The 23,116-nt window shown below is 49.5% G+C and overlaps 1 protein-coding gene across 6 annotated transcripts in view; it reads left to right on the forward strand.

The window, feature by feature from the left end:
• The window catches only part of ATF6 (activating transcription factor 6), a 343,590-nt gene that overhangs the window by 39,388 nt on the left and 281,086 nt on the right, over window positions 1-23,116 (forward strand). For all 6 annotated transcript variants that reach the window (XM_050963199.1, XM_050963200.1, XM_050963202.1 and 3 more), the window contains one exon: window positions 8,416-8,636. In XM_050963199.1, coding sequence (XP_050819156.1) covers window positions 8,416-8,636 — 221 coding nt within the window. The remainder of the gene's footprint in view (window positions 1-8,415; window positions 8,637-23,116) is intronic.

The following is a 23,116-nucleotide window of genomic DNA, read 5'->3' on the forward strand; positions in this document are numbered from 1 at the left end:
TTACAGTCGTTGAAATATGTCATGTCCCGTCGTGGTACCCTTCAGTGGCATTAAGTCTAGCAATTCTTCAGTTATATTCAAATTGCAATTCACACTTCTAATGAACACTGCACACTGTGCAGTATCTGATACATCTGTACTCTCATCAAGAGCAACTGAAAATACTTCAAAGTCTTTTGCCATTTGAATCAATTGTTTTTGCACATTATCAGCTAAATCTATTATCCTCAGGCAACAGTATTTGCAGACAAGCTTATATCTTCAAAAACTTTCTTCCTATCAGGACATAAAATTTCGCTGGCCTTCATAAGACATTCTTTTATGAATAAGCCTTCTGTAAAAGGTCTCAATGATTTAGTTATCATTTCGCTTATGACAAAACTTGCTCTTACTGAATCTTTGCTAGACTTGTTAATCCCCAAAAAGAAATTTCTTTGCTTGGCAAATGCTGCTTTAAGTTGCTGAACTTTTTCCTCTCGGATTTTTCCAGTGAATGCATCATATTTTTCATGGTGTATTGTGTCATAGTGCCGATGCACGTTACACTCCTTGGGAACAGCAATCATTTGATGACAAATAAGGCATTGAATTTTATCTTTTACCTCTGAAAAAATATTAATTCTCCCATTTGTCTTGAAAAACTCTCTTTTCTTCCATGAGTGCTCTTTTTTTCGACAGTCATTTTCAAGCGGTTTTAATAAAATATATATACTCAGTAAAGCCCCCTCACTGCACTGGACTGCACCACCACTCCACTCCTGCTCTGCCTCTTCCGAGGGTGGCAGGTCTGTAGAAATTTTGGTGGTGCCCAGAACCTGCCCTCCCCCAAACTCCTCCCCCACCTGCCTAAGGCTCTGGGAGGGATTTTGGATGGGGGGAAGTGTCTGGGGTGCAGACTCTGGGATGGGGTTTGGGTGCTGGGTGCAGGCTCTGGGCTGGGGCAGGGGGTGGGGGTGCAGGCTCTGGGATGGAGTTTGGGGATAGGAGGGGGTGCAGGGGTGAGGGCTGTGGGGCTGGGGATGAGGGGTTTGAGGCATTGAAGAGGCTCGGGGCATTGGAGAGGCTCAGGACTAGGGCACAAGGGCAGGGGAAGGGCAGCCTGCCCTGGCCCTAGTGGAGGGTGGCACTAGGACCCTGCGGCAGCAGGTGATGCCAGAAGCCAGCAGCAGAGTTAGCATGAGCTGCAGGCTCCGGGGTGATGAGGGGCCAGCAAGTGAGGCCGGAGGACACTCGGGGGAGGCACGTGGGGGTAGCAGGCAGGGCCGGGGAAGAGACCGGGGAGCAGCGCGCAGGGAGCTTTCCCTCCATATAAAATAACTCGGGGGGGGGGGGCGGAGGGGCGGAGAGTTTGACAGCTACAGGAAGTAATGGGGGGGGGAGTGCGGCTGTGTGTTTGAAACCCCCGAGCTAAGCTGTTGTACTAAAGGCCTTGAAGCTTGTAGGCTCTATGCGTTACTGCCTTAACTTATACCTGTGTCTTACCTAGCAAGTGCCTGTATCTATAGGCTGCAGCCTGCACCAATGTGCTGTGCCACTGAGTACCGGCTCGGCTTGAGCCATGTCCTTGAGGAGGCAAGGATTTACCCTGTTCTCAGGCACAATAGCAATGACTTTATGTGGACACATAACCACAACTAGTAAAAGGGGCCATTAAGTGGCCCTTGGAGAAGAAACACTTAACTCTAACAGTAATGCATTGCAGAATCCCCAGTGCTTACATAACTGAGTATTCTTAAGTTAACCACCCAACTCTCCCCCACACCCAGCCGTTTGCAGTAGCTGATGCTTGGGTGCAGTGTAAGCTCAGGGTGGTAAATGCTTGTCCTTGCTGTGTCTCCAGCTGCCTGTTTCTGTGACTGCTGTGCTAACAGGATTTTCTTCACAGGTCTGAGCTGCTCATACAACCACAGCCAGGCTGAAAACTTCTCCTGCTCCCTGGGCCATCTCCTAGCTCGGGGTTCAGGCTTCATTTGGCCCCGCTCCCTCCAGCACCAGCAATATATGCTCCTTGCTTAAACTTGTACAACCTTCTTCCAGCACTGCCCCTGTGCCAGTCAGTTGGCCCACCATGAACTAGATAGCCTGTCCCCACATGGGCAGGGCTAAGCTCCTGCTCGAGAGCACCATTCCCATCCTCCAATAGGATGTGGGCTGGCACAGTAAGTCTGGGTTAATTTTTCTGTGGGGGTGCTGGGGTGAGCTCCTTTTCCAACTTGCCCTCTAATTAATCAGGGCCCACTGGAGGCAGGAGTGGCTCTTTCCCATTACCATTGTGGAGTGGGAGCTCCACACAGCAGAGGTCCCTGCAGAAGGAGAGGTTGTTTGCCAATAAATGTAGTTCTTCAAGGGATGATTCCTCATGTTCACACTCTCCTCCTTGGAGTTCTCTACATGTTCTTGGACTAGAGCTGAGGAGAGAGGACCTGAGGTGCTTAGGGCTAACACCAACCTCTATATAACCTCTGAACATTCGGTGCCTCAAAGTGATGCTTGTGCAAGCCCCAACGGGGCATTAGGTTCTGCATCATTGCAGTGCAGTTGCCTTTAATCCCGTGAGTGTGATTGTGCAGAGGTAGAGCTACGTGTAATGGTAAGTAGCCTTTTTCCCCAGAGTTAAAGCACCTGTGTTCTATTCCTGGCTTTGCAACAGATTTCCTGTGGTATCCTTGGGCAAGTCACTTTATCTGTCTGTGCCTTGGTGTCTCCATCTCTTATTGGGGATAACACCTCTATTGTGAGGGTGAGAAGAATATTTAATAGACTAATTAATATATATAAAGTGCTATACATTAGTCATATTTGGAGTTAATGATAACAACATTTAAATGGCCCTACTGGGTCAGACCAAAGGTCCGTCTAGCCCAGTATCTTGTCTTCTGACAGTAGCCAGTGCCAGGTGTCCAAGAGAGAATGAACAGAACAGGTAATCATCAAGTGATGCATCCCCTGTCGCTCATTCCCAGCTTCTGGCAAACAGAGGCTAGGGCAGGGATGGGAAAAATTTTTGGCCTGAGGGCCACATCAGGATTCTGAAACTGTATGGAGGGCTGGTTAGGGGAGGCTTTGCCTCCCCAAACAGCCAAGCGTGACCCAGTCCCCACCCCCATCCGACCCCCCCTGTTTCTCACCCCCTGATGGCCCCCCCAGGACTCCTGCCCCATTCAACCCCCCTGTCCCCTGATGACCCTCCTGGGACTCCTGCCTCATCTACCCCCCACTCCCTGTCCCCTGACTGCCCCTGGAACCCCTGCCCCTGACTGCCCCCCATCGCCCCATCCAGCTCCCCCCTCCTTCCTGACTGCCCCCGCAGGACCCATGCCCCCATTCAATCCCCTTGTTCCCCACCTTCTGACTGCCCTGACCCCTATCCACACCCCTGCCCCTGACCACCACCCCGAACTCCCCTGCCCTCTATCCAACCCCCCGCTCCCTGCCCCCTTACCACGCTGCCTGGTGCACCGGTGGTGGGCGGTGCTATAGCCGCACCACGCAGAGCACCAGGACAGGCAGCTGTGCTGCCCGGCTGGAGCCAGCCATGCCACTGCACAGCACAGCACAGAGCACTGGGTCAGGCCGCGGTTCTGCAGCAGCACTGCCCAGCAAGAACTTGCAGCCACGCCACCCAAAGCATTGCACTGGCCATGCAGTGAGCTCAGGCTTTGGGGGAGGGGGCTAGCCTCCTGGGTCAGGAGCTCAGGGGCCAGGCAGGAGGGTCCCGCAGGCTGGATGTGGCCCACGGGCTGTAGTTTGCCCACCTCTGGGCTAGGGACACCATTCCTGCCCATCCTGGCTAATAGCCTTTGATGGACCTATCCTCCATGTATTTATCTAGTTCTTTTTGAACCCTTTTATGGTCTTGGCCTTCACAACATCCTCTGGCAAGAAGTTCCACAGGTTGACTGTGCGTTGTTTGAAGAAATACTTCCTTTTATTTGTTTTAAACCTGCTGCCTATTAATTTCATTTGGTAACCCCCAGTTCTTGTGTTTTGAGAAGTAGTAAACAACACTTCCTTATCTACTTTCTCTATACCAGTCATGATTTTATAGACCTCAATCATATCTCCCCTTAGCCATCTCTTTTCGAAGCTGAAATATGCCAGTCTTATTAATCTCTCCTCAGACGGAAGCCATTCCATACCCCTGAACATTTTTGTTTCCCTTTTCTGAATCTTTTCCAATTCCAATATATCTTTTTTGAGATGGGGTGACCACATCTGCACACAGTATTCAAGATGTGGGCATGCCATAGATTTATATAGAAGCAATATGATATTTTTCTGTCCTATTATCTATCCCTTTCTTAGTTATTCTCAGCATTCTGTTACCATTTTTGACTGCCGCTGTGCATTGAGTGGATGTTTTCAGACAACTATCCACAATGAGGCCAAGATCTTTTTCTTGAGTGGTAACATCATTTTATATGTAAAGTAGGGATTATCTTTTCCAATGTGCTTTACTTTGCATTTATCAACATTAAATTTCATCTGCCGTTTTGTTGCCCAGTCACCCAGTTTTGTGAGATCCTTTCGCAGTCTGCTTGGGACTTAACTATCTTGAGTAGTTTTGTTTCATCTGCAAATTTTGCCACTTCACTGTTTACCCCCTTTTCCAGATCAGTTATGAATATGTTGAATAAGACTGGTCCCAATACAGACCCTTGGAGGACACCACTATTTACCTCTCTCCATTCTGAAAACTGACCATTTATTCCTACACTTTGTTTCCTATCTTTTAACCAGTTGCCAATCCATGAGAGCACCTTCCCTCTTATCCCGTGGCAGTTTACTTTGTGTAAGAGCCTTTGGTGAGGGACCTTGTCAAAGGCGTTCTGAAAATCTAAGTACACTATATCCGCTGGATCCCCTTGGTCCACATGCTTGTTGACTCCCTCAAAGAATTCTAGTAGATTGGTGAGGCATGATTTCCCCTTACTAAAACCATGTTATCTCTTCCTCAATAAATTATGTTCATCTATATGTCTGACAATTCTGTTCTTTATTAGTTTCAACCAATTTGCCCAGTACTGAAGTCAGACTTACAAGCCTGTAATTCCCAGGATCACCGCTGGAACCCTTTTTGAAAATTGGCATCACATTAGCTAGCCTCCAGTCATCTGGTACAGAAGCTGGTTAAAATGATAGGTTACAGACTACAGTAGTAGTTCTACAATTTCACATTTGAGTTCCTTCAGAACTCTTGGGTGAATACCATCTGGTCCTGGGGACTTATTGCTGTTTAATTTATCAGTTTGTTCCAAAACCACCTCTAATGATACCTCAACCAGTTCCACAGATCTGTCACCTAAAAAGAACGGCTCAGGTTTGGGAATCTCCTTCACATCCTCAGCCATGAAGACCGATGCAAAGAATTAATGTAGTTTCTCCGCAATGGCCTTATTATCCTTGAATGCTCCTTTAGCACCTTGATCGTCCAGTGGCCCCACTGGTTGTTTAGCAGGCTTCCTGCTTCTGATGTACTTAAAAAATAATTGCTATTACTTTTTTAATCTTTGGCTAACTGTTCCTCAAATTCTTTTTTTGGCCTTCCTAATTGTGTTTTTACACTTCCTTTGCCAGTGTTTATGCTCCTTTCTATTTTCTTCACTAGTATTTAACTTCCACTTTTGAAAAGATGCCTTTTTGCCTCTCACTGCTTCTTTTAATTTGTTGTTTAGCCACAGTGGCTCTTTTTTGGTTCTCTTACTGCGTTTTAAAATTTGGGATATACATTTAAGTGGAGCCTCTATTATGGTGTCTTTAAAAAGTTTCCACGCAGCTTGCAGAGATTTCACTTCTGGCACTGTACCCTTTAATTTCTGTTTAAGTAACTGCTTCATTTTTGTGCCGTTCCTCTTTCTGAAATTAAATGCTACAGTGCTGGGTCGCTGTGGTGTTTTTCCTGCCACAGGGATATTAAATTTAATTATATTATGGTCACTATTACCTCTTGGGCCAGGTCCCGTGCTCCACGTAGGACCAAATCAAGAATTGCCTCTCCTCTGGTGGGTTCCAGGACCAGCTGCTCCCGGAAGCAGTGATTTAAGCTGTCAAGAAATTTTATCTCTGCATTCCTTCCTGAAGTGACATACCCAGTAAATTTGGGGATAATTGAAATCCCCCATTATTATTATTGAGTTTTTTATTTGAATAACCTCTCTAATCTCCCTGAGCATTTCACAGTCACTATCACCATCTTAGTCAGGTGGTTGGTAATATATCCCTACTGCTATATTCTTATTATTAGAGCATGGAATTTTTATCCATAGAGATTCTGTGGTACAGTTTGATTCATTTACGATTTTTACTACATTTGATTCTATGCCTTCTTTCACATATGATGCCACTCCCCCACCAGCACGACCTGTTCTGTCTTTCTGATATATTTTGTACCCTGGTATTACTGTATCCCATTAATTAGCCTCATTCCACCAAGTTTCTGTGATGCCTATTATATCAATATCCTTATTTAATATGAAGCACTCTAGTTTACCCATTTTATTATTAAGGCTTCTAGCATTGGTATATAAGCACTTTAAAAACTTGTCTCCTTTTAGCTGTCTGCCATTACACAATGTAATTGAATAAGACTCTTTTTTATTTGACTGTTTCTGCTCAGACCCTGCTTGTATTTTATCATTTTCTGTCCTCTCATCATTACTAGGACATAGAGATTCTCTATTAATAGATCCTCCCCTAAGGGATGTCCGAACCATGTTTTACTCCGTCCCTGTCGGCTTTCCCCCAGCCCTTAGTTTAAAACTGCTCTACAACCTTTTTAATGTTAAGTGCCAGCAGTCGGGTTCCATTTTGATTTAGGTGGAGCTCCCCCTTTCCCAAAAGTTTCCTCAGTTCCTAATAAATCTAAATTCTTCCTCCCTACACCGTTGTCTCATCCGCACATTGAGACTCTGCAGTTCTGCCTGACTAACTGGCCCTGCGTTTGGAACTGGGAGTATCTCAGAGAATGCTACCATGGAGGTCCTGGACTTCAGTCTCTTACCTAGCAGTTGAAATTTGGCCTCCAGGACCTCTCTCCTATCCTTATCTAAGTCATTGGTACCTACATGTACCATGACCACCAGCTGCTCCCCAGCACTACACATAAGTCTATCTAAATATCTTGAGAGATCCGCAACCTTTGCACCAGGCAGGCAAGTCACCATGTGGTTCTCCCGGTCATCGCAAACCCAGCTATCTATTTTTCTAATGATCAAATCGCCTATTACTAATACCTGTCTCTTTCTAATAGCTGGAGTTCCCTCCCCTGGAGAGAGATCCTCAGTGCCAGAGGATACCCCAACATCATCTGGAAGGAGGGTCCCAACTATGGGATTGTTTCCCTCTGCTCTAGTTAGATGCTCTCCTTTGCTGGGACTTTCATCCTCCTCAACAGCACAGAGGCTGTCAGACTGGGGTGGGACCGTTCTACTGTGTCCCGGAAAGTCTCATCTATGTACTTCTCTGTCTCCCTCAGCTCCTCCAGTTCAGCCACTCTAGTCTCAAAGCCCGTACATGATCTCTGAGGGCCATGAGCTCCTTGCACCAAATGCACACATATGCTACCCGCTCATAGGTCAGATAATCATACATGCTGCATTGGGTGCAATAAACTGGGTAGCCCCCACTCTGTTGCTGAACTTCTGCCTGCATTCTCTTTTTAGTCCTGCAGTTGGTTCCTTTGTTGTTGTTTTGTTTATATCAAGGGGGTGTTTTTGGCTTTTAAGTTTAAAGAAAGTTGAGTTCTAGCGCCTGCTCACATTCCCCCTGTAAAAAACTCCCTCGCAAAACTCCCCAGTTAGCCGCTCCTGGTCACTAGCTCCTCTGGTCACTTAGAAATGGGCTTTTTAAAGCCCTCATCTCCCTGAGTAGCCCCGCGCCCTGGTTAAGGGTTGGTGGGTGCTAAAAGGCTTAGGGATTACAGCCTCCTTAAGGCTGCCACACTTGTAGTGACACCAACAGATGTTTACTCTTGTGAGCCCTCAGGAGCCAGCACAGTTCTGGGAGAGTGATCTGAACTCTGTTCTGCTTTGTGTATCATTAGCAAAACTGCCAGCTAAATTCTCAGTGCAAAATCCGATTACCAGTTATGGTGTAAGAAGCAGAAAAAGTCTAGATGGATTATCTGATCCCAGATTAAGTTTGTGGTGTGGGAGATGAAAGAGTTGTGTCTTGGTTTATAAACTGATCTGAAATATAGGGAATAAATATAGAACCATGCAGACTTGTTTTGTTTAACTGAGTTTTGTTTGAGAGTATATTGGTGCTTTAGAACTGGGAGCAGTGCCAAGTGGTTTTGGGAGTGAAGCCCCCCTACCCTCACATCAAAACCACCCCCCACAAATTTATAGTATAAGAACATATTCCCCATCCCCCACTGAACACTCAGTGAGCATTGTCTTTCTGTCTCCATTCTAGGTCAGCCAGTGGTGCTTTCTCAGTCCACTGTGGTGCAGCTCCAGACTCCTGGAGTTCACCCTGCATCTCAGCCGGTCATTGCTGTCACTGGAGGGACCACGCAGCTGTCCAGTCACTCTGTGAACGTACTGGCACCGGCTACAGGAAGCTGTTCAGTGAGTGGAAAAATAGCACTGGCTAAACCCCTCCTCCAAGCCACTACGCAAACTACAGGCGTGGATGTAAGTTCCAGCTGTTTTATGGTAGTTAATTTAGGTTTGAAACCCTCTGTCCACTCAGCTGCTGGCGCATGGTGTGGGAGTGCTAATGGGCTGTGCAGCCTTAGGAAGAAGGCGTCCTGGCTCCGCTGGCTGGAGCTCTGAAGTGATGGGTGCTTTCACACTGCTGGTGTCTGAGGCTCAGAAGCCTCACTTGGCAAACAGTTCCATTGTCTAACTACCCAGGAAGAAATATTTTCCTACAGTCTAACCAGGAAAGAGGGTGTGTGAGATTGCTGGATACCTTTAATTTTTTTTTAAGACAGTCTAGTGGTTCTCAAACTGTGGGTCACGACCCCAGAGTGGGTCATGACCCCATTTTAATGGGGTCACCAGGGCTGGCGTTAGATTTCTGGGGCTCAGGACCAAAGTCAAAGCCCAAGCCCCACTGCCGGAGTCTGAAGCTGAAGCCCAAGGGCTTCAGCCGTGGGCAGCGAGGCTCGTTACAGGCCCCCTGTCTGGGGCTGAAGTCCTTGGGCTTCGGCTTTGGTCCCCCTACCCAGGCCAGTGGGGCTCAGGCTTTGGCTTTGTGCCACCACCCTCCTACCTGGGGTGGCAGGGCTCGGGCAGGCTCAGGCTTCGGTCCCCTCTCCTGGAGTCGTGTAGTAATTTTTGTTGTCAGAAAGGTGTCGCGGTGCAATGAAGTTTGAGAACTGCACTAGCCTGTGCTTTCTGTATGTGTGTGTATGTATCATTGGTAAATCACTGAATGGGTAAAACATTGACTTTAAGACAACCCAGCCCCACATTTGTGGGCCTTCACCCATCTCTAGGACCAAACCCATGCTATTGTAGAAAGTTCTGAAGTATTCGGATGAAGATTTTACTGATAGTCTTTATTTCTGTGTATTCTTGGCCTGAGACTGGAAATGCCCACATGCCACAAATGAGGAGGGCTGCCCCTGAAGTTAGGGCATTGTACTGGGATTTGGGAGATTTGAACTCTGCCACAGACTAATTGGGTAACCCTGGGCAACACACTTAACCTCTTTGTTTCTCAGTCCTCCAGTTGCAGAGTAGGAAAGTATATTATCCTTTTCTTCCACCTTTTACTGTTACTAAATATTTGTATTATAATAGCACTAGTTGGGCTGGGTGATGTACAAACACAGCACAGATGTGATCCCTTCAGACGAACAGACAAAGGGTAGAGGGTGTGGATTCAACATACAAGCAAATGAGGGGAGTGAAGAATTGGCCCAGTGTTATGTGGATGGTGATGTGTTTATTTCATTGTGGTTAGAGGATAGGAGGAAGGGAGTAGGAAAAGGAAAGAAGAAAGAATAGACACAGCTTTTCACTTCTCTAGCCTTGGTGAGCAGACTGGATGTCATGACAGAGGTGAGACTTGAGGGGTTTTTGCCTTTGTCTGTCTTTTCTACTTAGACTGTTAGCTCTTTAGGAGCTCTCACTGTGTGTACATACGGAGTAGTTCAGCAGGGTCTTGCTGTGGGTTGGGGCCTCTAGGCAGTACTATAGTTCACAGAATAAAAATGCTCTCATGGAAGCAAAGAGTCTGGTTTCTAGCCTGATCTTGGAGACTCAAGCTGTTAGGATAGTATCTAATCCCAACGTTTAGAAGTTCACCCTTGGGTTTAAAAAGCTGTCAGGTAGCAGTCTATCCTTTTTCACAAGAGAGTCATGTGAGAACAGGAAATATAGTTAGGCTGGCAGAATTCTGTTTTTATTTTTTGCAGTTTTATTGATTAATGTATGTGTTTATATTTGAATTTTTAACTATTTTTATTTTTATAGCTGCAGAAAATTAAGAAGGAAGATGGGAAGTGTTGAGGTTAGGGTTAGCTGTGATGGTGGCAATGAGATTTCAGGGGCTCCCTTTATGGCTGAGGCGCCCAAGACACTGGGGCACAAGGTTCAGGGGAGTCTGCGATCTTGGTCTGGTGGAGCACACCCATGCAACCAGGGCTGCAAGGATGAGCCCTCGGCTGCAGGTGAGGCCACTCTATTACTGAACAGTTCCAGCCTGAGGATGGCTACTGCACTCCTGGCTGGTGAAGGAGGGAGCAGGCTGCAGCGAGTGCGTGGGGGAGGCTGCACTTCCAGCAACTGCCCGATGCAGTGGTCCCCAACCTTTTCATCTGGCGGGCCCCAGACGAAGGACCGTGGCGACGGTTGAGCATCTGCCGAAATTCGGCGGCTTTTCGGCGGCGACGCCTCTCGATGACGCCTCTTGTCAGCGGCAAGTGACGTCATCGAGAGGCGTCACTGCTGAAATGCTGCCGAATTTAGGCGGCATTTCGGCAGATGCTTAACCGCCGGCCAGGACACGGGTGCATTTAGATGGCGCCCGTGGGCACCGTGTTGGGGACCCCTGGCCCAATGGATATGTTTTTTGTTGATTTCAATGTGTCAGCTGAAATTAACATTTACTGACATCAATGCATTTAAATTGAATCCTGCCAGGCTTAAATATAGTGCAGGATCTGCAGTGTTTTTAGAATTAGCTACAAATGAGCCTTAGCAGGAGGCAAATTTAGCCAGGTATTCTTGTTAGGTGGCTTCTGTTGTTCAGCAGATACTGTTCCTGAGAAGACACCAAAAGTGGCAGCAATGATCAGCTGTTACATCTTTGGAAATTATATAGATGGTCTTCTGAAGTTTAAAACATTTGTAGCAAGAAAATAACTTGGAATCCACTTGTTAATTAACAAAGTTCAGAAAAGTAGTGACCTGTTTGAGCTGGATTGCTTTGCAGAATGATTAATGGCAGATAGCAAAACAACGTTATTTTTTTTAAGTTATGTTAAGCATTGCTGACTTTTTCAGAGCTTGCAATGATGAATGAAAGTGCAAGGAGTGCGTTCTTTCATGCAAAAAATAAACATTTACAAAGTATGCTAGAAACAACAGTATATGGGAAAATGTTTTCTTAGAATGAATTTTGTTGGACAGACTGGCCTCTGTGTATTTATGTTGCACAGAACATACAATTTGGGATGTGTACTGTATCTTTCGAAAGATGTCAGGGTAAACTCCATGTCTTCAGCTCCTTTCAGCCAAGGATTTCAAGGCATTTTGTAAACCCTTATTGATTCTTGAGGTATGTCTTGGAGGTTGTGTTCACCCATGTCAGTTTTGGGCGGTTGATTGGGAACTCACCCTCTCATACCTGAGATGTTTTGTTGAGCATCACCCACAAGTATGTGATCCCAACCTGATGGGTTTTGCCCACATGCTCAGGGTCTCACTGATCGCTATATGTGGGTTCGGGAAGGAATTTTCCCCTGGGTCAGATTGGCAGAGACCTGGGGGGTTTTCGCCTTTCTCTGCAGCATGGGGCATAGGTCACTTGCTGGTTTAAAGTAGTGTAAATGGCAGATTCTCTGTAACTTGAAGCCTTTAATCCATGATTTGAGGTCTTCAGTAACTAAGCCAGAGATTAGGGGTCTGTTACAGGAGTGGGTGGGTGAAGTTTGGTGGCCTGCGATGTGCAGGAGGTTAGACTAGATGATCATGATGGTCCCCTTTTGGCCTTAAAGTCTATGAGTCTAAGTCTTGTTATTTCCTTGACTATTTTGGCATATTGAGAGACTGAGGGGCTGACAAATCTACTGAGGCTGTTCTGGGGACCCCAAAAAGGTTTGAGCAGTGACTGTTGGGATGCCAATTGGGGCCAACTGGTGTGTGGGCCAGGAGTCTTCTAGGACTTGCCCTGGCATCTCCTAATGAGAGAGGGATATTAGGGTCCTCAAGAAGCAACAGAATCCTGTGGCACTTTATAGACTAACAGACATATTGGAGCATAAGCTTTCGTGGGTGAATACCCACTTCGTCAGACAGGGTCCTCAATGAGCTTCCCAAGCGGTGCTGGTTATCAGGTGACTTAAGAACCTTCCAAGGTTGTGTGGGAGGGAGTTTTCACTTTCTGGACCCTCTCAACAGAGATGAAGGCAGAAGGAAGCAGCCCAATGGACCAGGGAAAGGACTCATCTTTCACTGTACTTCCCTCCATGTGGGTCAGGCAGCTTCTCCCACTCTGCACTTCTGCTGACTCCCAAGCCTCTTGCCAGCTGACCTTTCCAGGTGATCCTCAGTCCTGCAGACAGTATGAAGTCAACAGAAGGGGAGCTGCACTACTGTAAAACTCAGGCTCTCTGTAACAGGACCTATACAAGTTCACAAGAGTGGATCTCTATTTGTGGACCATTGGAGGTTTGCAGCACCAGGGCTCTTCTCATGGAATGGTGGGTAGGAGCCACAGTTAGCAGGAGACTTGGTAGGTAGCAGACCATTGGTCTGACCCAGTTACTGAAACTGGATACAGTCTCCTCTTTGCCTTTCTCACTTGCTGCCTGGATAACATTGCAGGAGCTGAGGCATGGGGAGTGAATCTGGGCTGACTACAGAACAAAATGAAAAAAACCTATTCTTAGAAATAATTCATAGTTGAAAATAATCATTGACTAATCCTAAGCATGAGCCATAGCTTTGTGATTTTTGTAGTTGTAGGAGGATGGGAATGAAGGGTCTTGCTTGAGATGGTGTCGATGGATATGCAAACCCCGTTCCCCTTTCGGGGTTGGGTTGTGATACCACTGCTCTTACAGTCTCCCCAACAGCCTCTAGGCCAGTGGTCTCCAATCTGTTTATAGCCATGATCACTTTTTGAATCTAAGGACAACCCAGGACATACCCTGCCCATTTCCTGAGGCCCCACCCCTTCCCCAAAGCCCCGCCCCACTCACTCCATCCTCCCTTCTCTCTGTCGTTCGCTCTCCCACACATTCACTCACTTTCATTGGGCTGGAGTAGGGGGTTGGGGTTTGGGAGTGGGTGTGGGCTCTGAGTTGGGGCCAAGGGGTTCACAGTGTGGGAGGGGGCTCTGGGCTGAGCCTGGGGCAGGGGATTGGGGTGCAAGCTCTAGGAGGGAGTTTGGGTGCAAGAGGGGGCTCTGGGCTGGGGAAGAGTGTTGGGGTGCAGGAGGGAGTGCGAGGTGCTGGCTCTGGGAGGGGGATTGGCTGGGGCAGGGGGTTGAGGTGCAGGAGGGGGTATGAAGTGCTGGCTCTGGTAGGGGGGTCAGGGCTCGGGCAGAGTGTTATGGTGCAGGAGGAGGTACGGGGTACTGGCTTCAGGAGGGGGCTCAGGGTGGGGCTTGGGGTGCAGGAGGGGGTTTGAGGTGCTGGCTCGGGGAGGGGGCTCAGGGCTGGGATGTGGCCTCCCACTGGGCAACACTTGCCTCTGGCAGTTCCCAGTTGGTGGCGGATGCAGCGAGGCTAAGAAAAGCTCCCTGCCTACCCTGGCTCCACACTGCTCCCAGAAGGGGCCAACTCACCCCTGCAGCCCCCAGGGTGGCAGGGAGCATGTAGCTCCGTGTGCTGCCCCTCTCTGCAAACACCACCCCCACAGCTCTCCTGGCCAGTGGGAGCTGCGGGGGCAGTGCTTGCAGGCAGCAGCTGTCTCCCTGCCCCCGGGGCTGCACTGCATGCTTCCGGGAGTGGTGTGGGCCTGGGGTAGGCAGGGAGTCTGCTTTAGCGGCAGCCACACTGTGCCGCTGGAGATTGCAGTCTATGATCCTAGAGGATCTCCCAGTCGATCGCGATTGACCAGTTGGTGACCACTGCTCTAAGCAGAAAGCAGCCAGAGTCAGTTCCAGTGGCTCTTGCGTTATTTCTTCTTCGAGTGATTGCTCATGTGCATTCCACACTAGATGTACGTGCTTGCCACGTGCACCGGTGCCGGAAGTTTTTTCCCTAGCAGTACCCATAGGGGAGTGCCCCTAGTGACCCCTGTAGTGGCACCACTGTGGCGCAGTATAAGTGGCGCTGCACGTTCCTCCCACCCTCAGTTCCTTCTTGCCACCAGTGAAGGTGCGTCGGAACTGCTCTGCTCCAGCTTTGCTGTAGCTTTCCTCTTGGACTCCGTTAGTTCCTAGTTAGTAGTACCTGTAGTTAAAAGTAGTTTAGTTTAGAGTTAGATTAGTGTGCCCGGCTCGGGCTTTAAGTCGTGTGACACTTGCAAGTGGCCGATGCCCATGAGTGAGCCACACGCTGACTGTTTACACTGTCTGGGGGAAACCCATCTCAGCGATTGCTGTAAGATTTTCAGATCCTTCAAACCTCAGACCAAGAAGGAGCGTGACATTTGGGTCCGAGCCATTTTGATTGAGTTGGCCCTCACCTCTACACCATTGTGCCGCTCCAAGTTGGCACCAAGCACTGCGGCGTTGGTGCGCGATGACCCTTCAGTGCCTTCCACCAGCCAGCACCACTCCCCGTCCATGGGACACTCCAAAAAGACAAAAAAGAGATCTTCGCCGCCAAGACATTGTAGCAAGACCTGGGGAGAGACTAGACCCATGTTGGGTAGCTATCAGTCCTCATCGGCCTCCCGGCCTCCGACTCAAGTTGAGCGGAGTAGCCCAGCCCACATTAAGCCGACCTCCCTGAATGTTTGGGTGCCCTCCGTGCCGGAGACCCTGCAAGTGGCCCGAGACGTTATGCCTGAGACGGTCCAGAGAGAAGCCACCACTCGGATCCCCACAGTCACCGCCTGGACGGTACTGTTCATGGTCTAGGGAAGGTTCCCGACACCATTCCCTGCTCAGCGACCGCTCCGTGTGCAGTCTGCGCCAGTCCCTGTCGATCCCCACCAGGTTGTCTGGCTGAGTACCGACTGGTGGGGGTTCCAGGCACTGCTCCACCTCCAGGGACCATAGACCTTGCGAGGAGAGAGTGCCCTATCGAGACCAGGACAGATGGCACCAGAGGTCCTTGTCTCCGAGAGACCAGCATAGCCCATGGCGTTATGGGCATCACTGCCGTTCTAGTTGTCTCGCTTGAGGTCCCTGCTGCGGCACCACTCCCGCAGCCCCAGGCGTTGATCACCAGCACCTGGGGTGGAGAGCCCATATGGGGAACGTTCAGACCCAAGATCTGTGGTCCATGCAGGATCTTGCCCTGTATTTAAACGTCAAGGAGCTCAGGGCGGTCCGTCTGGCATGCATGGCGTTCCACTGGCACCTGGAGGGCAGAGTGGTCTGGGTTCTCACGGACAACATGGCTTTGATGTTCTACATCAACAGGCAAGGCGAGGCCTGTTCCTCAGCCCTCTTCCAGGAAGGCCTCAGGCTGTGGGACTTCTGCATAGCCCACGATCTTTGCCTGGAAGCCCACCACTTACCGGGCACCCGGAATTCTCAGGTGGATCGCCTGAGCCGAGACTTCTCCTCTCAGTACGAGCGGTCACTACACCCAGAGTTGGTGCACGGGATTTTCCAAATGTGAGGCACTCCCCAGGTGGACCTGTTTGCAACATAGCAGAACTGCCGGGGTTCCCACTTCTGCTCCTGTCCTGGTTGGGCCAGCTTTTCTATACCTTTCCCCTGATCCCTCTGATTGGCAAGGTCTTGGAGAAGATAAACATGAACAGGGCCAGGTTCTCCTGATTGCCCAACATTGGTATGGGACTCTCATGAGCCTGGCAGTCGCTCCGCTGTGGCCGTTGCCATCCCACCCAGACCTGCTATCCAGGACCAGGGCTGCCTCCTCCACCCCAGCCTAGCAGCACTCCATCTCATGGCGTGGCTGCTCAGTGGTTAGGCTGGGAGCACTTGCTTTAAAGGGATTCAGTGCCTGGAAAGCAGATGGCCCTCCACGCATTGGGCCTACATGGCAAAGTGGTCTCGGTTTTTCCGATGGGCAGCATTTCACCTGTGCTGCTCCAATTCAGCTCATTTTAGACCTACCTCCTTCACCTAAGAGCCCACGGCCTAGCACCCTTGTTTGTCAAGGTGCTCTTGGCGGCCACATCGGCCTTCCACCCACTGGTACAGGGCTACATGGTGTTCTCCCATGCCATGACTGGCCAATTCCTCAAGGGTTTGGATTGTCTCTTCCTGTATGTTAGTCCCCCAGTCCGCAGTGGGACTTGAACTTGGTGCTGACCAGGTTGATGGATCCCCCATTTGAATGGCTAGCTGCGTGCTCCTGGTCACACCTCTCATGGAAGGTAGCCTTCCTGGGGGCGATCACATCTGTTAGACGGGTCTCTGAGCTCCAGGCTCTGACCTCTGAACCCCTATACATGGTGTTTCATAAGGATAAGGTCCAGCTTCAACCACATCCTTTGTTCTTCCCCAAGGTGGTCTCCACCTACCGTATGGGTCAGGGTATTTTCCTGCCAGTGCTCTGTCCCAGGCCCCATGCATCCGGTGAGGAGCGCCGCCCCCATAAGCTGGATGTGAGATGGGCTCTGACTTTTTACCTGGAATGTACAAAGCCATTCAGGAAGTACTCGCAGCTGTTCATCACCTCAGCTGAATGCATGAGAGGTTGGCCGATCTCCACTCAGTGACTCTCCAACTGGATCACCTTGTGTATTCATACCTGTTATGACCTGGCGGGACCCCCTCCCCCCGCTGCCGATTGTGAGAGCACACTTGACTAGGACGCAAGCCTCGTCAGCTGCCTTTTTTGGCCCATGTCCCCGTCCAGGACATTTGTAGGGCTACCAAATGGTCTTCAGTTCACACGTTCACTTCTCATTATGCGATCATCTCCGAAACCAGGGAGGACGCTGGGTTTGGCAGGGCTGTACTCCGTCGTGAGTGTCTGTGAACTCCTACCCACCTCCAACAGATATAGCTTGGAATCACCTATTGTAGAATGCACATGAGCAATCACTCGAAGAAGAAAAGACAGTTACCTTTTCCGTAACTGGTGTTCTTCGAGATGTGTTGCTCATGTCCATTCCACATCCCACCTGCCACCTTCCTTCCCCTCTACTGGAGTTGTCTGGCAAGAAGGAGCTGAGGGTGAGGGGAGCGTGCAGCGCCCCTTATACCGTGCCATAGCAGCACCACTCCAGGCGTCGCTGGGGCGCTCCCCTACGTCTACTGCTAGGGGAAAAACGTCTAGCACCGGTGCATGTGGCAAGCACACACACGTATTGTGGAATGGACGTGAGCAACACAGCTCAAAGAACACCAGTTATGGAAAAGGTAACTGTTTTTTCCATTGGCCTTTACACTCGGGGCAGCATGGCTCAGTGGCCAGAGTCAGTTCTGGCAGCCCTTGCATTCAGGGCAGCATGGCCCAGGGACCAGAGTCAGTTCCAGTGGTCCTTATGTTTGGGGCAGCGCGGCCTAGTGCCAAGTCAGTTCCAGTGGCCCTTGTGCAGGGCAATACGGCCTAGCGGCCAGGGTCCATATAACAGCCCTCTGGTACACAGTAATGTGGCCCAATGGCCGGAGTCAATGTCGCAGCCTCTAGGCGCAGGGCAGTGAGGCTCTATGGCCAGTATCTGGGGAGAAGGAAGGAGCCACCACCAGGGGAGTGGCGGCCCAGGTAGGGAGGCTTGAGCCCATCTGACTCTACCAGGCCTCAACCCAGGGCCCTGACAGTGGCAGAGTGGTCTGCCACTGGGTCAGCAGGGACTCCCACCAAAACACACTGACCTCACTTGGGTGGGAGGTACCACTCGCGCACCCTCTGTGGGTCCTTTCTATCGCATTTCCAGGCGTTGTAGTCCATTGAGCGTTGGGGTTCCCAGGCTCCTCAGCACGGGTGATTCCCTGCGGCTCCGTTGGCCGCAGCCCTCCGGTCTGGCTCTCAGGGTCTCCAGTTCCCGCAGTCAAAGGCTGTGATGGTTCTTCGACTGGAGCCTCCGCTGAAGGTCCTTCCCCTTCGGCGGTCAGCCTAGAACAGTGTTTCTCAAACTGGGGTTGCCGCTTGTGTAGGTCAATGGGGGCTGCTGGAAGCAGTGCCCAGTAAGTCCCTTGGCCCGTGCCACTTCCAGCAGCTCCATTGGCCTGGAGCAGCGAACTGTGGCCAGTGGCAGCCACGATTGCCCGGACCTGCGGACTGGGCAGGTAAACAAAGCAGCCTTTCCTGCCAGGGCCTTTCCCTACAGAAGCGGCAATCCCAGTTTGAAAAACACTGGCCTAGAATGAGCTGGGCTTACTCCCCTTTATTCTGAGGCAGTAGTTGGAGCATGTCCAGCACTGTCTGAGAGGCGGGACTTCCGCGTACCATAGTGTGGGGTTAACCCTCCCCTTGTCCAGAGCAAGGTATGCACACCCTGTCACAGATTGAATACATGACATTGCTGCACAACTATAAGGGTCCCTGCTGCAGAATTTCTCCCATTCTGCTGTGGAGTAACTGGCTTCCTGATGATAGCTTTATCTCTACCCTGAGAGTGCGTTAACACATGGTCTAATACAATGTAATTTTGCAGTGTAGACGAGACCTTCGTAGCAGTTGTTATGTGGAACCTTGAATCTGAGTGTCCTGGCTTTCTTTTTTTATATTATATATATGAATGAAAGGTGATGTACACTCAGAATACTGCTATGGGCTGTGTTTTGTGCCTGTAGTCAGTTGATTCAAAGCAGACATTGGCAATGGGCTCAGACACAGGTATTGTACTTTGAAACTACTTTTAGGGTTTTTTAAGTGGCTAGATTTCAAATTGTTAGTATCTCTTTACAAACAATATTTGTGCAAAAATGAAAGCCATCACATGGCTTTCTATACTACAGCTGTTCTCAGAAGTTTCCTTCCTTCATGGCATTGCTCACCACCCTGTTCCAGTCCCTTTGTTGCCTCTCACATCCATTTAAAAGAGGGTACAAAAGAGAGAAAGAGGAAGGGAACTGTGGGGCGCACCTCCCTAGGGGTGTGCGGAGAAATGTTTGGGGGGGCATGTGGCAGAGCCTAGGCCAGCCCTCGTGGGGGATGGGGAGGGAGCGCTACTCAGCCCTGCTCTGGCCCCAGCCACAGCTCTGCTCCAGTCACAACTCAACTCCACCGCCTGCTCTGCCCCAAGCCCTGCCTTCATTCCCTCTCCACGCCCAGGCCAGCTCTACCTCTATCCCCAGTTCAGCCCCCAGTCCAAGCACCTTTGCTGAGCAACTGTTTAGTAATGAAGTCGGGGCATGGACAGATTCCATTACCGGGATGGGGGGAGGGAGGTGCGACAGGAAGAGTTTGGGCATCACTGCTATAGTTTATTTCGATAAAGGGTAGATGATAAATACCTTCGTACTGGTGTGACTGCATCCTCACAGGGAGGCTAAATTGGAGTTTGTACCAATGTCAAGGCCGGATTAATCTTTTGTGGGCCCCGGCACCTGTACCATGGCCCCTGCTCCGCCTGTGCTCTGCCCTGAGGCCCCCACGCCCCCATGCCCTGCCAGCTGCTCACATAGGGAGGAGGCTGCAGAGAGGAGTGAGTTGGAGAGGCGGGGCAGAGAGGAGCAAGTGGCAAGTGGGATCTTGGGGGGGAGAGGCTGAGTGGGAACAGGGCCTCTGGGTGGAGTGGGCGGGAGGGGCAGTGGTTCGGGTGCAGGGGCCCCTTCTGAGTGTGGGCCTGGCGTCATTGGCACCATTGTAAACCTGGTACTGACCAATGTAACTAAATGGGTAGGAAAAAGTGATGTAGCCCCTGCAGTGTGGGTGCTTTTAGCTCTCCATTTAGTGGAGAAACCCTTAGAACCACTGTGAAGAGCTGTGGAAAAAGCCATGTGATGGGATCAGTCCCTCTGTGACTATGGTTGATACGACCAGAAGACTATACTTTGTGGAGATACAATTTCCCAGACTCTAAAATTAAAAAAACTTCAGTATTTTTATTGGTCAAATGAAAGCAACTTTTTGCTGAGATTAAAACATTGTCCCACAATATTTGGCTCAGACTGTTATTGTTGTGCTAATGCATGGAAGCTGGAAAATTGAACTGATTAGAAACTGCCTTGTGTGTTTGAATGTTGCATGCTGAATAAAGTGAAAGAGCAATCAGCATGAAAATAAATTAGACTTCAAAATTCGCTCAGTATTTTGAGGTGGTAATAAGAAATAAGTTAAAAAGAATTGTATTTCAAATGATTGTTAGCCAAACACGATTTAGTTCCCTTATGTTCCATGATGAAGAAAAGTCAGGCCTGGTCTACACCATGAGGTTAGGTTGAACTTAGTTGTGTTAGATCGATTTTATAATGAATGCATCTACACTACCAACCCCGTTTCGCTGACCTAAAGGACTCTTAAAATCAACTGCTGTACTCCTCCCCGAAGAGGGGAGTAGTGCTAAAATCACCCTTCCTGGGTCAGGTTTGGGGTACTGTAGATGCAGCACTGTCCAATTCGATGGTATTGGCCTCTGGGAGCTATTCCAGAGTGCTCCAATGTGACTGCTCTGACAGCACTTTCAACTCCAATGCACTAGCCAGGTACACAGGAAAAGCACTGGAAACTTTTGAATTTCATTACCTGTTTGGTCAGCGTGGCGAGCTCAGCAGCACAGGTGACCATGCAGTCCCAGTATCACAAATGAACTCCAGCATGGAGCAAATGGGAGACACTGGACTGATTGCTGTACGGGGAGAAGAATCTGTCCAGGCAGAACTCTGATCCAGCAGAAGAAATGCTGATATATATGCCAAAATTGCACAGGGAATGGTGGACAAAGGCTACACCAGGGACACACAGCAGTGTTGCATGAAAATTAAGAAGCTCAGGCAAGCACACCAAAAGACAAAGGAGGCAAACGATCGCTCTGGGTCGGTTCCCCAGACATGCCGCATCTATGATCAGCTGCATGTCATTCTAGGGTGGGACCCCACCAGTACCCCAGCACTGTCAGTGGACACCTGCAAAGTGGCAATCTCACACAACACAGATGAGGATTTTGTGGATGAGGAAGAGGAGGAGGAGGAGGAGAATACGCAGCAGGCAAGCGGAGAATCCGTTCTCCCCGGCAGCCAGGACCTTTTCCTCACCCTGGGGTCAGTACCCTCCCAGGGTGTATTCTTCCTAGACCCTGCAGGCGGAGAAGGCACCTCTGGTGAGTGCACATTTGTAACAACCCTATAGGAGTTAAAAGCAATTGTGTTTAATGTTTGATTTTCCCTGAACAATTGGGATGCATTTGTGGCCAGTACAGCTACTGGAAAAGTCTGTTAATGTGTCTGGGGATGGAATGAGAATCCTCCAGGGACATCTCCATGAAGTTCTCCTGGAGGTACTCTGAAAGTCTTTGCAGAAGGTTTCTGGGTCCTCCACAGTAGGACACTTTACCACGCCAAGCCAGTAGCAAATGGTCTGGAATCATTGCAGCACAAAGCATGGCAGCGAATGGTCCTGGGTTTTGGTCGCATTCATGTAACATTCGGTCTTTATCTTTCTGTGTCTGCCTCATAAGAGTGATATCATTCATGGTCACCTGGTTGAAATGGGAATTTTTGTAAGGGAACAGTAATCCCCTCTGTTTGATGATCCCGGACACATTAGACCCTGGTCATGCTGGGCTGTTTGCATATGGCTAAAAGGGATCATCTCAGAGAATAGCCACATGGGGTGGGGAGGGGTGTGCTGCACATCCACCCCAAAACCACAGCCCCTCTTTTTAAATGGCAAACCCAAGTGGCATTGGTTGCTATGGGAAAGGAGGGCATTCCCTTTGGCTTAACATGGCTGCAAGGAAAACAAATACTGTTGTCTAGCCATGTGTGATGTGTCACCATACCGGCAGGCGCTCAATATAAAAGGCAAAATGCGACCTTGTACCTAAAACATATGTGCTGTCTGCTGTGAATTGCTAGATTCACTGTGAAAGAGTCTCCCTTTTGTACTGAGAAATGTATCTTCTTAAAATCTACTCTCTCTTCCCCCCCACCGCAGCTGCAAAAGTTTCTATGCTCCCCGCATCAAATCCATCCCTGAGGTTATCGCAGATTAGAGGGCAAAAAAAAGTATGACATGTTTTCAGAGCTCATACAGTCCTCCCGCATTGATATGGTACATCTAAATGCATAGAGGCATTCGGTGGCAGAGGCCAGGAAAGCATATAGTAAGCGTGATTGGAATACGCAGGAGACAATGCTGAGGCTAATGGGGGAGCAAACGGACATGATGAGGTGTCTGGTGGAGCTGCCGGAAAGGTAACTAGAGTACAGACCCCCTGCTGCATCCATTGTGTAACCACGTGCCCTCCTCGCCCAGACACCCAAGAACGCCAGGTGGGTGGGGGAGGGAGGCTTCGGGCACACTGCCACTCAACTCCAGGGGATGGGCCAAGCAACAGAAGGCTGTCATTGAAACAGCTTTGATTTGTAGTGTGGCTACAATAAGCAATGTGGCCTTGTCCTTCTCTCTTCTCCCACCCCACCCCGTTATCAAACCCTTTGTACACCCGGGCTACCCTTTACTAGTCAGCGTTGTCAGTGGTCTCAAGCTTTTTTCAATAGATAAAGAATAAATGGATTCAGAACAATACGGACTTTATTTCCTATGCCAGCTGTGGTTGAAGGAGGGAAGGGGGATTGGCTTACAGGGAAGTAAGTTAACCAAAAGGGGCAGTTTGCATCAAGGACAAACATACACAACTGTTACACCGTAGCCTGTCCGTCATGAAACTGTTTTTCAAAGCCTCTCTGATGCACAGCGTGCCTTGGTATGCTCTTCTAATTGCTCTGGTGTCTGGCT

This window comes from Gopherus flavomarginatus, chromosome 7, assembly GCF_025201925.1.
Source record: "Gopherus flavomarginatus isolate rGopFla2 chromosome 7, rGopFla2.mat.asm, whole genome shotgun sequence".
In the NCBI taxonomy this organism is placed as follows: Eukaryota; Metazoa; Chordata; order Testudines; family Testudinidae; genus Gopherus; species Gopherus flavomarginatus.